Consider the following 15,584-nt stretch of genomic DNA (forward strand, 5'->3'; position numbering starts at 1 on the left):
GGCGCACTGAGCCCTGGGGCTGCAGCCACACTCAGCTCTTTGTTGTTTTCTCTCTGTGCGAAGCGAGGCAGAGTACTTTCCTGAGCCGGCCGGGGGATTAGTGTTACACGGCCTCCTCCAGCTGCACACATGACCAGCGCCACAGGAGAGCCCCTAAAAACAACCTAAAAGTGGAGTGAGTGTAGGGAGAAAGAGAGAGATGAACGTCCGGTTTCTCAGACACTGAGGAATGTTGCAAGCTATGCAAGCTCTCCAAACAGTGCAGTCCCCCTTTCCCACTCCCCCTCTGACCTGCCTAACCCCACATCACTACCTCACCTCTATTGTTTTTCCCATTTTACACCTCCTGTCTTAGTCAAGAGGCTCATCCTATTCATCTGGCTGGCCCGTCTCTGTAGCTACCCCTGATCCACACCTCCCTTCCTCCCCTCTACGCTGCTCTCCTCCTTCTGGCTCATCAGTCCCCTCAGCATTGCCGAATTCAAGGACACAGACATTGGAGAAGGGGATTGGGCCCTGAAGTGAATGAAGAAAAAAAAATGTAGGTGATATGGGTACATTTCTTCACCACAAAGTATAGGATGTAAACATGCAGTGGAGTAGACTATACCTGAGCCTCATCACTCCAAGCTGCTGCTGGTCAACACTGGTGGGATGTTAAACAAGGATTTGCTGTTCAGGCAGCAACCAATCACATGCTCATTCTCTGCACTCGGAAGATAATTGGCCACAAACTACCCATAATATGTTCATATAGGTTATAGGTCATATCTATATAATGACTGTTTGTGGTATCTAATAACATTTAACCTAATTTATACTTCCACAAATCTGGTAAATTCCATAGTGACTAGCTGATTGTGGCCCTCATGAATGGCACAAGCAGTTAGGTACATTATGAAAAATTAAACAAACATGTTTGCCAAACCCAATGATAGAGCTCCATCTAGTGGCACAAAAATATTGAAAAATCGAATTTGCTGCCCGAAATAATTTAGTGTCATGGTGAGGCCATAGGAATAGGTCCATGTATATTATGCTGATCTGGCCCAGCTTTGTTGTTGTAGTCTTTCTCACAAGTCAGGACAGTTGTTTCTGAAATATGACATAATGCGAACTATCAGAGCAGCGTAGCACTAATATATACGACTGGAAATCATACAGTCCCTGGTTCGAATTCAGTCTGCATCACATCTGGCCGTGATTGTGACTCCCATAGGGCGGCGCACAGTTGGCCCAGCGTTGTCCAGGGTAGGCCGTCATTGTAAATAAGAATTTGTTCTTAATTAACTGACTTGCCTAGTTAAATAAAGTTAAAAATAAGAATAATCGAGGATAGTGTAGTTGCAGGTTCTGTAACTGTGCTTCAATAATGAATGAAATGAGTTGGCAGAAATAAGAACAGCAGCCAGGTGAAGTCCTAAGCTTCAATGTAGTTCGCTGTAAAACGGACATAGGTGAGACAAAGTGATAGTATTTTTATTCCAGCTGATTCATACCAAGTGTCCTTGTTGCTATCAAAACCTCAGCAATATACCTAACATAAATAGGACACATGCAAAATGAATAAATTGTACAAAATACTAATTTCTTTTCAAAATGACAAAGCTTTCATATAAATACCAAAAGTACGCATATTTGCGCATCAATGGCAAATAAAAACAGTGATAACTCATAACTTTAATAATCATGTTTATTACAGTTGAATTAAGACACAAGCTCAATGAGCTCTCAGGTAATTAAATATACAGAAGTTTGTTTGTCTGGAACTCAAGTCCAGGGTTCTGATCCAGACAGGGAGTAGTTGGAGCTTCAATGTCAACGATGGCAGCTCAAATATACAAAGTGTGATTACAGAATGAGGTCACTGTTCTATTTTATGAAAATACACCCCAATCAGACTGATTTCCTTCCATTTAGCCCACTTGAGGTAAGACTTTAAATTCATCATATTAGATTTTAGATATTGTCATTCGGCGTTGCCTTCGAACAACATGCTTTATTACTAATGCCAAATCGTTGTCCTTTCAGGCTGGACTTGAAACCAGAGAAAGAATGTAGATAAAAATAGAAGATCCAGATATATTAATACCATTTCAGTGTACTAGTACCACCCAATTTAGCTGCCAAACTTAGATCCAAACTAACTTTGGCCGTTTTAAAAATCAGACCATCACCCAGAAGACAAAGACTTGCCACAATTGAGAGAACTAAAATAATTTGATGAAGGCGCAAAGGGCGATCTAAAAGGGTACTATTTTTTCCTTTAGCAAAATCAACATCACAAGAGTATTTCATTTGACTAGGGTGAGGGAGAAGTTATTTTGGATGTAATATTCAGTAGATATATAGATATCAGTCTCATTACTTTATTGTCCCACGTCATACAGTGTGGAGGGTTCCATGGGTAACTACGATCTTAAATGATAGTGATTCACATTGTGGAGGGGCTATGAGGCAGGATCCTGGGCATCCCATTGCCAAACAGAGAAAGTCCCCTCGAGGTTTGCAGAACGATTGACAGATTGAAGGCTATTTCTTATTATAGCCAAATAGAAGACAAAAACATTCTCCAAGCCCCTTCTCTTCCCACCCCTCCCATCCGCTCACAGGACAGCTGGAAGCACAGAGGGAGAAAAACAACCAGAGAAACAAAGCACATACATAAAATCCCTCAATCTTGGAAAAAGCAAACCTTGGGTTCATAAAAATGATAAGGAATGCTTCCTGGAATCAAATAAGAGTGGTCCTACATGGGTCCTGGTGGACATTGTGGAGTATACAATTTGCTGTCTCAAATATGTACATCATGGCAGCTGGACAGGTTGAAGGGGGTGAGGCAGGGGGAAGGAGGTCAAGTGCGTAGGGAGAGGGAGGGTGTGGCTCAAAGAAATCACTCCAAAGGAAACCAACAATACTTTTTTCCTCTTTTCATTCAAAGCTCCCCCAAGCCTTTGAATATAAAGGCAGATTTTCCACTGTATTGCCTTGAGACTACATAGCATATTTCTGGGTCCATTCCCGGGCTATTCTGTTGTATCTGGAATGACAGGAGAATAAATAAATAAATAACTATCCTTGTAGCAGACAGGTTGTACAAAAAAAAAAATGGAATGTTGAAACTGTAAGACCTACTTTTCCCTGTCTGTCTTGTAGATGCGTGCGATCTCAGGCACTAGTGGATCGTCTGGGTTTGGGTCACAGAGAAGTGAGCAGATGGACAAGAGGACTGTAGGATGACCGACAACAACAGAGTCAACACAGTTCTGACAAATTACTGTAAAAATCAATGTAAATCTCCGACCACTTTATATACAAAAGTATGTGGACACCCCTTCAAATGAATAGAATCGGCTCTTTCAGTCACACCCGTTGCTGACTGGTGTATAAAATTGAGAACACAGACATGCAATCTCCATAGACAAACATTTGCACTAATTAAATTTGACAAACTGACTTGTTGGAAAGGTGGCGTCCTATCACGCTGACATGTTGAAAGTCACTGAGCTCTTCCACTGCAGTTTGGAGTGTTGCAACCGAGGACAGGCGATTTTTACGCACTTCGGCACTCGGCGGACCTGTTCTGTGAGCTTATGTGGCCTACCACTTCACATCTGAGCCGTTGTTGCTCTTATAAGTTTCCACTTCACAATAACAGCACTTACAGTTGACAGAGGCAGCTCTAGCAGGGCAAACATGTCCTCCATAACAACACTCACTACCTACCGGGTTCCAAACTGCCTCTGGAAGCAACGTCAGCACAAGAACTGTTCGTCAGGAGCTTCATGACATTGCCGAGCAGCTGCACACAAGCCTAAGATCACCATGCACAATGCAAAGAGTTGGCTGGAGTGGTGTAAAGCTCGCCGCCATTGGACTCTGGGGCAGTGGAAACGCATTCTCTGGAGTGATGAATCATGCTTCACCATCTGACAGTCTGACGGACGAATCTGGGTGCCTGCATCAATCATAGTGCTTCCAACTTTGTGGCAACAGTTTGGGGAAGACCCTTTCCTGTTTCAGCAGGACAATACCCCTGTGCACAAAGCGAGGTCCATACAGAAATTATTTGTCGAGATCAGTGTGGAAGAACTTGACTGGCCTGCAGAGCCCTGACCTCCATCAAACACATTGGGGATGAATTGGAACGCCAATCGCGAGCCAGGCCTAATCGCCCAACATTGGTGACCGACCTCACCAATGCTCATGGCTGAATGGAAGCAAGTCCCCAGATGCAATGTTCCAACATCTAGTGTAAAGCCTTCCCAGAAGAGTGTTATAGCAGTAAAGGGGGGACCAACTCCATATTAATGCCCATGATTTTGGAATGAGATGTTCAACAAGCAGGCATCCACATACGTTTGGTTATGTAGTGTACTTACCAGAATCTGCAGTTAAAAATTCAAAACCATACTGGTTTAAAACTAGCCATAACAAGTGATCTAACCCACATACAAAACATCAACCAAGAGCCCCATTCCGGAATTACCTTTGGAGATGGTGAGTGCTGGCGACCACTGCGACCTCAGGATGTCCAAGCAGATGCTGCCATTGCTGTTGATGTTTGGGTGATAGATTCTTGTGGTGAATGCAACCTTTAGAGGACACAAATGTATTGCATTTACAGCATCTCCTTTAGCACACTGACGGGACAGAAATGGTTGTCGGTTACATCTCATGTACTGAAAACAAACCGTTGTGAATTATTATTTCCCATCAATGTAGGTCTAATTCATAGCTCCATTAAAATAAATCTGTCACCACTTTTCTAACGTATAGCTGAGTTCCAGGACACATCCCTTACCTTTGGTGGTTTGAAGGGATAGTCCGTGGGGAAGTGAATGGTCAAGAAGAACACACCACCCTGATACGGACTGTCATTCTGTAAAAAGAAAAATAGATGGTTACTATTACATGACCCAGAGCAAAGCTGTGAACCACCAAACAACAGGACAGGAGGATATACTTACTGGTCCCATTATGGTAGCCTGCCAGTGAAACACTAGGTAAGAGAGGAGAAAACACTTAATACACTATAAGCACCTTTATAAAGTACATTGTTTGAATTAGATTTTTGTGCCATGATGCAGAAGAACACTGGTCATTCATCTTTATTGGCTTGTATCTACAGACTAGATTTCATTGCCAACAGTTTTCTTTTGGAGTCAAATCCTGTATTCTATGATAAACAAAGATATAATCCATCAACAATATTGAATGAAATGGGTAGTAAGTGATGTGCTTTGGATGGTGAACATAAACTGCGGGTGATGGTGTTGTGTGGTTGAGGAGACTTACTGTCATCTCCAACAGGTCCTGCGGAGCACTGTGCTGGAGGGTCACGAGCCAAATCATTTAACTCCTAGGGACAAAGACAAGAGCTTTAATTTCCTCAGAAAAGTATAATACTTTAACAATATGTATTGTTTCAGTGGTTTCAGTAGTTCAGCGAAACTGCATACCATGTCTCTAATGCTGAATGTGGGCTGGAAGTAGTAGACCTAAGCTTGTAGGCCTAGACTATCCCAATATTAGTTTATTATTTCATTAATTAATAAGATGAGGTATCTTTGGCCATTCCATTGCAACTACATTGAAGATAACTCATGGTCCAATGACTGTACCTGCTAGCAGCAATTGTCCCGTGTTTGAAGATATATCCATAAAAATTGGTTCTGATTGGACTGCGATTGCGTCGCCGGGCAGTGAAAAGAAAATGAAATCCCATTTAGATACCCTAAAATCAAAATCTAATATGGATCTCAATGTTTTGTTCTAGCTTCACACTCCAAGTAGTGGATTTGGTGGTGTGTGTGTGTGGGGGGAGGAGGGGGGTAAATCATTTAAACTAGATTTAATAGTTCCTTGTTTACGATGCAAAAAGCCAATAATGGATGTCGCTTCAGACATGGGACAGATGCTGCTCAACCTGGTCTCAGTGCATTTCGTATTATTCCATACGTAAATCCGATACACTCCCATTTAGTATGATATGTTACGTTTCGTTTGGTATCTAATAATTGTGGATGTCCATCACCAATTTCCGTCGGACTGCTAGATGGTGAAGAGTGATTCATCACTCCAGTGAACGGGTTTCCACTGCTCCAGTCCAATTGCGAGCTTTACACCACTCTAGCCGACACTTGGCATTGCGCATGGTGATCTTAGGCTTGTGTGCGGCTGCTCGGCCATGGAAACCCATTTCATGAAGCTCCCGACAAACAGTTATTGTGCTGACGTTGCTTCCAGAGGCAGTTTGGAACTCGGAAGTGAGTGTTGCAACTGAGGACAGACTATTTTTATGCTCTTCAGCACTTGGTGGTCCTGTTCTGTGAGCTTTTGTGGCCTATCACTTCGTGGATGAGCCCTTGTTGCTCCTAGACATTTCCACTTCACAATAACAGCACTTACAGTTGACCGGACCAGCTATACTTGTTGGAAAGGTGGCATCCTATGACGGTGCCACGTTAAAAGTCACTGACCTCTTCAGTAAGGCCATTCTACTGCCAATGTTTGTCTATTGAGATTGCATGTCTGTGTGCTCGATTTTATACACCTGTCATCAATGGGTGTGGCTGAAATAGCCAAATCCACTAACTTGAAGGGGTGTCCACATATACTTTTGTATATTTAGTGTCATACAAATTTGAGTGTCTCTGATTTACTTTTACTATGTTACATCTAGTCTATGAGACCAGGCTGTCCTGTTAGCAGGTACAGTCATTGGACCATGAGTTCTCGAATGTAGACGCTATGGAATGCCCTTAGACCTTGTCTTATTAATTAAATAATTAATCCGAGGTCTAATAGTGGGCTAAGGCCTACATCATCTGACAACAAATCTTTCAAGATTAAACTAATGTCACTCAAGGTCTACCAACAACATTGAGGTTAGACCTGAGCGAGCATCGTTTCTGCAGCAAGTCAGTGAATTCTCCAAATTGAAACACAGGAAAAGTACTGGATTCAGAATGACATTGATGGATATTTTTTATATTTTAAATTCAAATAAGTGTACTTCAGCAATCTGTCAACATCAATCATTTTCATGGATCATTAATCAGTCAGTGTCAGATGAAAGCAGCAGAGCATAATTTACTTTTGATACTGAAGACAACGGTAGAACAAAGTCTGCGTTTACCGATTTGTAACGAATTTAGCTAACATTATGCCAAACGTGAATTGCCATGGACTAAAGTGAACGATGCCAGCTAATGTGCATCTGTTTACTACTACTACAGTAGGAAGTAGCTAAGTGGGACAGTAACGATACTGGCAAGGAACGCGGAATAACAGGCCTATGACGGACTGAGGACTTCCCTGAAAACTAACGTCAGCTAACGTTACACTTGTCAAGTTAGGATTAAAACTAGTCAGCCAAACTAGCGAGCTAACGTTAATTAGTATATTGCCTACCTAACGTTAGCTACATACAGTATCAGTAACTAGCTAGTTAGGAGGCTAGTAGCTAACGTTACCGTTAATTGCATTTTATTTTTATCTAACTAGCGTGTTAATCTAGCTAACTGTTATCTAGCTACCAAGTTTAGCTAGTAGACAATCATTTCTAGTTATCTAGCTTGTTAGCAAGCTACATTCACCAGTTATCGATGTTGTCATATGCCGCTAAACTGTGTGAGCTAACTTTACTTGGGCTACTAGCCAGCTAGCTAGCATTCAAAAGCAAATTAATCAGTGATCACAAGTAGCCATCACAAGTAGCCATCACCAATATATGGCTTTGGTAGCCACTGACCAGGCGGCAGACGACGAAAGTGGTATGAAATAGCTAAGCAATTTGGGCTAGCAAGCTTTCTTGCTGTAGCCTACCAGTAGCTCGAAAGCGTGCCGAAAAAGAGAAGGCCAAAAGCGGCTAACGATTAACGTTAGATAGCCTGCTAGCTAGGTAGGTAAGCAAGCTAACGTTACTTCCTTACCTTATGAATTCTTTTCAGGGCCATTGCTGTGCTTGTGCGGCTGTCAATGTAACCTCGGTTTACCTATGTGAAATTAAGATTTTACTGCTAGCTACGTTTTTAAATTGTTCTTCTACAATACACTGCAACGACTGGGTAGCGGAGTAGTCTAGCGAAACTGAAATACACTACGGCTCATACTAGCAGCTGAGAGAACTGGGCACCGCATCACTTCTCCGAAGAGCTGTGATGCATTGCAAACGTCCGCCCACGCTACATCCGCTGGAAGCCGTGAGACAGGTTAGAGCTATGCAATTGACATAATTTCTGACTCACATGGGAATAAAGAAGGCATCCAAATTGAAGCAAATCATAAAAACTCGAAGTTTCAGAGCAACCTATACTGTGTGGCCACAGTTTAGGCTGCACTATGGTCAACCATAGCTGCATGTAATGAAAAGCGCGTTCGTAAATTCCCTCTGGTTATCTACTCGGATTTCAGAGCGTTCTCGTCTGAGTGTGCCAGACCGCAAAATAACTGATGAATTTACGAACGCTCAACACCTGTTGAATATGACCCGTGTCAGTAAACGTCGGCAAAAATAGGCGTAATTGCATTTTTGCCAGCAGCACAGTTACAGTCACGCTCTGGGTAACATGAAAACAGTCTAACCAGCTCCTCTATGGCGAGAAAATTGTCAGTGAGGTGTTCTCGTATTTGTGTCTGGCAAGCTAGCCACCGTTAGCCAGTTAGCTTGGGCGCTTGACTGCCATTGTGAGGTCAGAACGCTCGGACCAACCTTACTCCCTGGCTAGGGCGTCCAGTGTGCACTCTGAACGCTCCGAGAACGAAACGCTCTGAATTTACGAACGCCCAGAGCACACTCTGAGCAGAGTGAATTTACGAACGCACCCATAGTCAATTGTAACGTGTGTATGCAATAGACAGGTATTCAAGACACAGGTAGACTTCATGATAGCATTTACATTTTAGTAATTTAGCTGTCGCTCTTATCCAGAGCGACTTACAGTTTGTGCATTCATCTTAAAATAGCAAGTTGGGACAACCACATATCACAGGCATAGAAAGTACATTTTTCCTCAATAAAGTTGCTAACAGTAGAATCAGAGCTAGAAAGGGGCAAGTGCAACTGCTGGTTCAGGATGGGGGGGTCGAGGTAAGGAGGCAGATTATTTAAGATACTGTTCGAAAAGGTAGGGTTTCAGTTGTTTTCGGAAGATGGGCAGGGACTTTGTTATCCTAGCTTCATGGGGAAGCTGGTTCCACGCACCATAGGGTACCTGGCCGGCTAAAAAAGATTGATGGTAGGAAAATCGGAAAATAGTTTTGTGACAACACAGCCCCCTGTGTCTTTGAGTTGGCAGAACAAGTTGTTTGTCTTTTGTAACTGAAATTATAGAAATCACAGTGAATCGAATTAGCCTCAGGGAATGTGCAAACATTCAGCACCATGGACAGCACTGTGATGTCCATAAACTGACTGGTCACTGGTTCAGAACCACAGCTGCTGAACAGTGCTGAGCTCTGGCAGCTCATATAATGAGAAGATTCATTCAATGCACCTGTTGTGGTGCTGCAGTGGATAGCTTCCATCTTACACATTCTGCTATTTTGTGTTTTTTTTTAAAGCTGATCTTATCTTTTTTTGTGCAGAATATTTCTGCCAGCATTTCCTATGAGCGAAAACAGCTTCTGGACATCAGAACAGCGATCACTAATCTCGATTTGGATGAAGATTTCTACTTCAACGAGTTGTCAGCTGTGGATGGACTGGTCATTCCGACCCAGGCCCTATTCCCCGGGACTCGAAAGAGGAAGAGGCGGCGCAAGAGAGGTCAAAAAAGTGGGCTCCCTCAGAGAGTAAATAAACCGCCTCTATCCTCTGTTCTACTGGCAAACGTACAATCATTAGAGAACTAAATGGACATCATCAAAAGGTAACTGAAGAAAACTAATCCAGAAACTTACAAGAAATCCCGCTACGACCTCCCGTCGGAGGTCATCAAACTCCTCAGTAAAAGGCCAAAAGGCACCTAAAAGACACTCAGATCATGAGAAACAAGATTCTCTGGTCTGATGAAACCAAGTCTGGAGGAAACCTGGCACCATGCATGGGAAAGTTTTTCAGCAGCAGGGACTGGAAGACTAGTCAGGATTGAGGGAAATATGAACGGGGTAAAGTACAAAGAGATCTTTTTTTTTATTTTTATTTTATTTTTACCCCTTTTTCTCCCCAATTTCGTGGTATCCAATTGTTGTAGTAGCTACTATCTTGTCTCATCGCTACAAGTCCCGTACGGGCTCGGGAGAGACAAAGGTTGAAAGTCATACATTTTCCTCCAATACACAACCCAACCAGCCGCACTGCTTCTTAACACAGCGCGCATCCAACCCGGAAGCCAGCCGCACCAATGTGTCGGAGGCTACACCGTGCACCGGGCAACCTTGGTTAGCGCGCACTGCGCCCGGCCCGCCGGTGCGCGATGAGACAAGGACATCCCCACCGACCAAGCCCTCCCTAACGCTAAGCCAATTGCGCTTCGCCCCACGGACCTCCCGGTCGCGGCCGGTTACGACAGAGCCTGGGCGCGAACCCAGGGACTCTGATGGCACAGCTGGCGCTGCAGTACAGCGCCCTTAACCACTGCGCCACCCGGGAGGCCACAAAGATATCCTTGATGAAAACCTGCTCCAGAGTGCTCAGGACCTCAGACTGGGGCAAAGGTACACCTTCCAACAGAACAACAAGCACACAGCCAAGACATCTTAGAAGTGGTTTCGGGAAGAGTCTCTGAATGTCCTTGAGTGGCCCAGCCAGAGCCCGGACTTGAACCCAGTTGAACATCTCTGGAGAGACCTGAAATAGCTGTGCAGCGACACGTCCCATCCAACCTGACAGAGCTTGAGAGGATCTGCAGAGAAGAATGGGAGACGTTCCCCAAATACAGGTGTGCCGAGCTTGTAGTGTCATATCCAAGACTCGAGGCTGTAATCACTGCCAAGGGTGCTTAAAGAAAGTACTGAGTAAAGGGTCTGAATAAGCATGTAAATTTAATTTTTCCGGTTTTAATTTTTAAAACATTTTCTAAAATTTTCCAAAAACTGTTTTTGCTTTGTCATTATGGGGTATTGTGTGTAGATTGATGAGGGGGGGGGGAAACGATTTAATCTAATTTAGGATAAGGCTGTAAGGTGACAAAATGTGGAAAAAGTCAAAGGGTCTGAATACTTCCCGAATGCACTGTGCATGTTTTAAACAGAACACCGTAGTCCCTGTGCCCGCCCATGGTCATGGCTGACACCAACAGCATCATCCCAGGCACCCTGGACCCACTCAAAGTCGCATACTGCCCCAACAGATCCACAGATGACGCAATCTCTATTGCACTCCACACAGCCCTCTCCCACTTGGACAAGAGGAACACCTACTGTATGTGAGAATGCTGTTATTTGACTATAGCTCAGCGTTCAACTCCGTAGTGCCCTCCAAGCTCATCACTAAGCTCAGGACCCTGGGACTGAACACCTCCCTCTGCAACTGGATCCTGGACTTCCTGATGGACCGCCCCCAGGTAGTTACGGTAGGCAACAACACGCTGACCCAACACAGGGGCCCTCAGGGGTGCTTGCTTGGTCCCCTCCTGTATTCCCTGTTTACATACGACTGTGTGGCAGCGCACAACTCCCATCCCATCATTAAGTTTGCTGACAACACAGCAGCGGTTGGCCTGATCACCAATGACAATGAGACAGCCTATAGGGAGGAGGTCATTGACCTGGCAGTGTGGTGCCTGGACAACAACCTCTCCCTCAACGTCAGCAAGACAAAGGAGCTGATCGTGGACTACAGGAAATGGAGGGCCGAACACGTCCACATCGACAGAGCTGTAGTGGAGCGGGTCGAGAGCTTCAAGTTCCTCTGTGTCCACATAACTAAGGAATTATCATGGTCCACACACATCAACACAGTCGTGAAGAGGGCACGACAATGCCTCTTCCTCCTCAGGAGGCTGAAAAGATTATAAGGATCTGAGGGCCCATACCTAAAGTTATACAGCTGCACCATTGAGAGCATATTGACTGGCTGCATCACCGCTTGGTATGGCAACTGCTTGGTATCCGCCCGCAAGGTGATACAGAGGGTCGTGCGTACGGCCCAGTACATCACTGGGGCCGAGCTCCCTGCCATACAGGACCTCGATACCGGGTGGTGTCAGAGGAAGGCCCTAACAATTGTCAAAGACTCCAGACATCCAAGTCAGACTGTTCTCTCTGCTACTGCACGGCAAGCGGTACCGGTGCATCATGTCTGGAACCAACAGGACCCTGAACAGCTTCTATCCCCAAGCCATAAGACTGATAAATAGTTAGTCCGGATAGCTTTTAGTTAACTATTTAACTATCTGCATTGACCCTTTTTGCACTTACTATTTTGACTCATCATATACGCTGCTGCTACTGTATATTATCTATCATGTTGCCTAGTCACTTTATCCCTACCTATATGTACATATCTACCTCAATTACTTTGTACCGCTGCACATCGACTCTGTACTGGTACCCCGTGTATATAGCCAAGTATCGTTACTCATTGTGTATTTATTCTCTTTTTTTCTCCCTGCATTGTTGGGAAGGGCCCTTTGTTGTTGATGAAGCATGTGAAACATAACATTTGATTTGATTTGTGGCTGTAAGAAAGTCTTCTTCTGTTAGACTGATGTTTTTGGGATTGTTCAAGTCCCCATTTCCCCTGATAGGCATACTGCTCCCAGATTCTTTGGTATAAAAGCTACAAAGTTGTTGAGGCAGAACAGTTTGCCCCTGGCCATGCACACACACACATACACACACACAAGCCATTTTGACTTGTCTTTTGATTATTTGAAAATATTGGATAAATAACATCTTCCACAAAAAGGAATGACACAATGTTTTACCCCGGGAAGCTTCACTGATATAACCATAATTAATACCGTGCAGACCTATGCGTCTCAGGCCGCACCCCATCAGCAAGTGCATCGAATATAAAATCATGGCGTGCGTGTGTTGTTGGGAAATCCCGGCTCTGCCTCCACCTGATGGCAGCATCAGGCAGCCCCGTGAAACATTAGCGTGGGAGTTCCCTTCATTGCTAATGTCGGGGTGGTGCAGCGTGCAGTGAGGATCTCCTGAGCAGAGCCCCCCCCCCCCACACACACACACACACCCTATCTCGCTCTCTCACTCTCACTACCGCCCCCTCCCAATTCGTTCCCTCCATCCTCCCCCACACGACTGCTTAGCACAGCCTCCTCAGCAGCATCCACCTTAACTGTGTAGCAGTAGTCATCCCCAGACCCCAGCGCAGGCAGTGATAAACTGAGGGACGCATCCAAGTGATGCCACTGCACCAACCGCATCTCGCAACCGCGAAAACACACCGAGAGTAAAACAGTCACTTCTACAAGGAGGAATACACACGCATTTGCCTCGAGACCGCACCTGCCCATGAAGATGTCTAACGCTGACATAGTCTTAAATGCCACCGATCGGGTAGTAAAAAGTGAGTGCATTTTCATTATTTAAAAACATCTATTTTATATAGGCTACAAAAGGTATATGATATCAATTATTTACTGTATAAGATCTCGTAGGCTACAGAGTTGGGTATTGCGTCCTGTGGATGTCGGATGTGTTAAATGATATACAGAATGTTCTTTGCTCTAGACCTGTGATGTTGATAAACAGTGAAAGGCAGTGACTTGGTTTATGACTATAGGCCTACTGTCTGTGTGGGGGATGGGATGTTTTCTTAATAATCGTGTTCCGAGCAATATATTTTTCACTGTCCCAATGTGATTGAATTTAGTCACGGACAGGCAGAAGAGGAGACTAAATGAGGCAGAGTTGCCGATGAAGTCTTTGCGGTTAAGGCAGTGATGCAGCAGGATTTCGCTGGCGCTGTGATAAAGGGCGCTTGGCGAATACCTGGATCTGCTCATTGGGGGGGAAGGGGTGGTTTGCTATCTATATTGGCATTTATGTAACCGTTTTCACTGTCAATGAGTAAACCATAGGATGGCTATAGTGTTGCTTGGATCTTGAGTTTGAAACCACGCACTCATTTCGATTAGGCCTATATTCATATTTGTTCGGCACGCGTGCCAATACCGTCTGTCATTAACAGACTATTAGTCGAGATTTCATAAAAATATAGCCTACCACCAGTACATGTTATTACAGTGTAACTATGTGTTATTGCAATTAACTACAATACTTGTTACAGTGTAATTACATATTTAATTAGGCTAAACTGTAATAAGGATCCCTTAAAATTGAAGTGTTACCAAAATATAATATAATGTAGGCCTGTAGTAGTTTCTTTCAATAGGTCCAATGTCTCTACAATAACCTTTTCTTCCGTCAAAGGTGTTGTGGTCTGCAATGAAATGAATGGAGGCTGTGCCACAAGTACATGAGTGTTGACTGAGCTTCAGGAATACATAACTGTCTTTGCAGTCTCATTCATGTTAAATGGCGTTTCATTATAAATGTTACCGCTTTCCAATATTGGAGTTGTTTATTTCTGATGCATTTTATTTACTATTCGAGTCCCAATTGCACACCAAACGCTATTGCAGTTTTCTGCAATCGCAGACGAGGTTTAATTCAATGTAAACCCGAGTTCGACGCTGCACCTATCCAGGCTCGGACAGCAGCGCTGTGATATAAGATGCATTGTTCAAACAATAATAATACTTTAGCACCTAATTGAAAATAGGCCGGCAGGTTAACTCCTCGGTTTATCATAATGTGACCGGGTAGGAGCCATATATTTGGTCTGTGTTTCATAGGGGACTGTAATTAATGCAAAACACGTCAAAAGTATAAAACTATCACTGCCTGATATACCTACCAAGACCTTGACGACTGTCACATACACGCTTGATAGGCCTACAACACTGGGATAATGGCCAGTCTTGGATGTTGCCTCGGTTTTCTCTCCTCATGCAGGATTGGTAGTATTTTGATATGTTCCAGAACTAGCGGGCTCTTCAAAGCGTCTACAGTCGTATTTAGTATTTTATTAGGATCCACATTAATAGCTTTCAATAGCCGCTACTCTTCCTGGGGTCCAAACAGGAACAAAATGACATCTCAACAACAACAAAAAACTGTCTACATCATTAATAAAAACAACACATCACACAAGACATTGTGCACTATACATATTTTGCCTGCTCCACCATTATGAATGTACAATATAAAATGCCCAACTATGATGGGCAACATGATCTAATGATGATGGGACTATCCCCACCCACACCTCCAATACAAGACACATCAAATGTAGCCTATGATCATTTTTCACATACTGTAGCAGGCTCAGGCCTAGTTCTATACCGTTTAATTTTGCTTACAGGTACAGTATATGAAAATCAATGGCCCATAAGACTGGTACAGGATACATCTACTTATGGGGTGAATATTCATAGGCTATGTCTTCTCGTAATGTATTCTTGCATATTATCTCACGTATTGTTGCTAAGTAACCATTTACCTTTAATATATCAATCCTAATTTATTTGTTATTTATAGTCATTCTGGGGCTTTGCCAATGGGGGAATTGAATAAACTCTTTAGAAGCATAGCATATTTAAGTCATA

At 43.7% G+C, this 15,584-nt stretch overlaps 2 protein-coding genes across 3 annotated transcripts in view; one reads left to right on the forward strand and one right to left on the reverse strand.

Moving 5' to 3' along the window:
• Nucleotides 1–1,675: 1,675 nt before the first annotated feature.
• LOC110510110 (ubiquitin-conjugating enzyme E2 D2) lies at nucleotides 1,676–8,619 on the reverse strand. Its single transcript, XM_021591449.3, has 7 exons — nucleotides 7,938–8,619; nucleotides 5,299–5,362; nucleotides 4,971–5,002; nucleotides 4,805–4,882; nucleotides 4,490–4,595; nucleotides 3,136–3,229; nucleotides 1,676–3,040 (listed from the first exon to the last, which is right to left on the reverse strand). Exons 1-7 carry the CDS (start codon nucleotides 7,959–7,961, stop codon nucleotides 2,995–2,997), a joined length of 444 nt encoding a protein of 147 aa, XP_021447124.1. The 5' UTR covers nucleotides 7,962–8,619; the 3' UTR covers nucleotides 1,676–2,994.
• Nucleotides 8,620–13,160: 4,541 nt separating this feature from the next.
• Nucleotides 13,161–15,584, forward strand: part of ppp3ca (protein phosphatase 3, catalytic subunit, alpha isozyme) — a 98,873-nt gene continuing 96,449 nt past the window's right edge. For both annotated transcript variants that reach the window (XM_036968361.2, XM_036968362.2), the window contains exon 1: nucleotides 13,161–13,480. In XM_036968361.2, coding sequence (XP_036824256.1) covers nucleotides 13,426–13,480 — 55 coding nt within the window. In that variant the 5' untranslated portion in view covers nucleotides 13,161–13,425. The remainder of the gene's footprint in view (nucleotides 13,481–15,584) is intronic.

The sequence above is a fragment of the Oncorhynchus mykiss genome, chromosome 29 (assembly GCF_057628025.1).
Source record: "Oncorhynchus mykiss isolate SJ-2025 chromosome 29, ASM5762802v1, whole genome shotgun sequence".
Classification (NCBI taxonomy): Eukaryota; Metazoa; Chordata; class Actinopteri; order Salmoniformes; family Salmonidae; genus Oncorhynchus; species Oncorhynchus mykiss.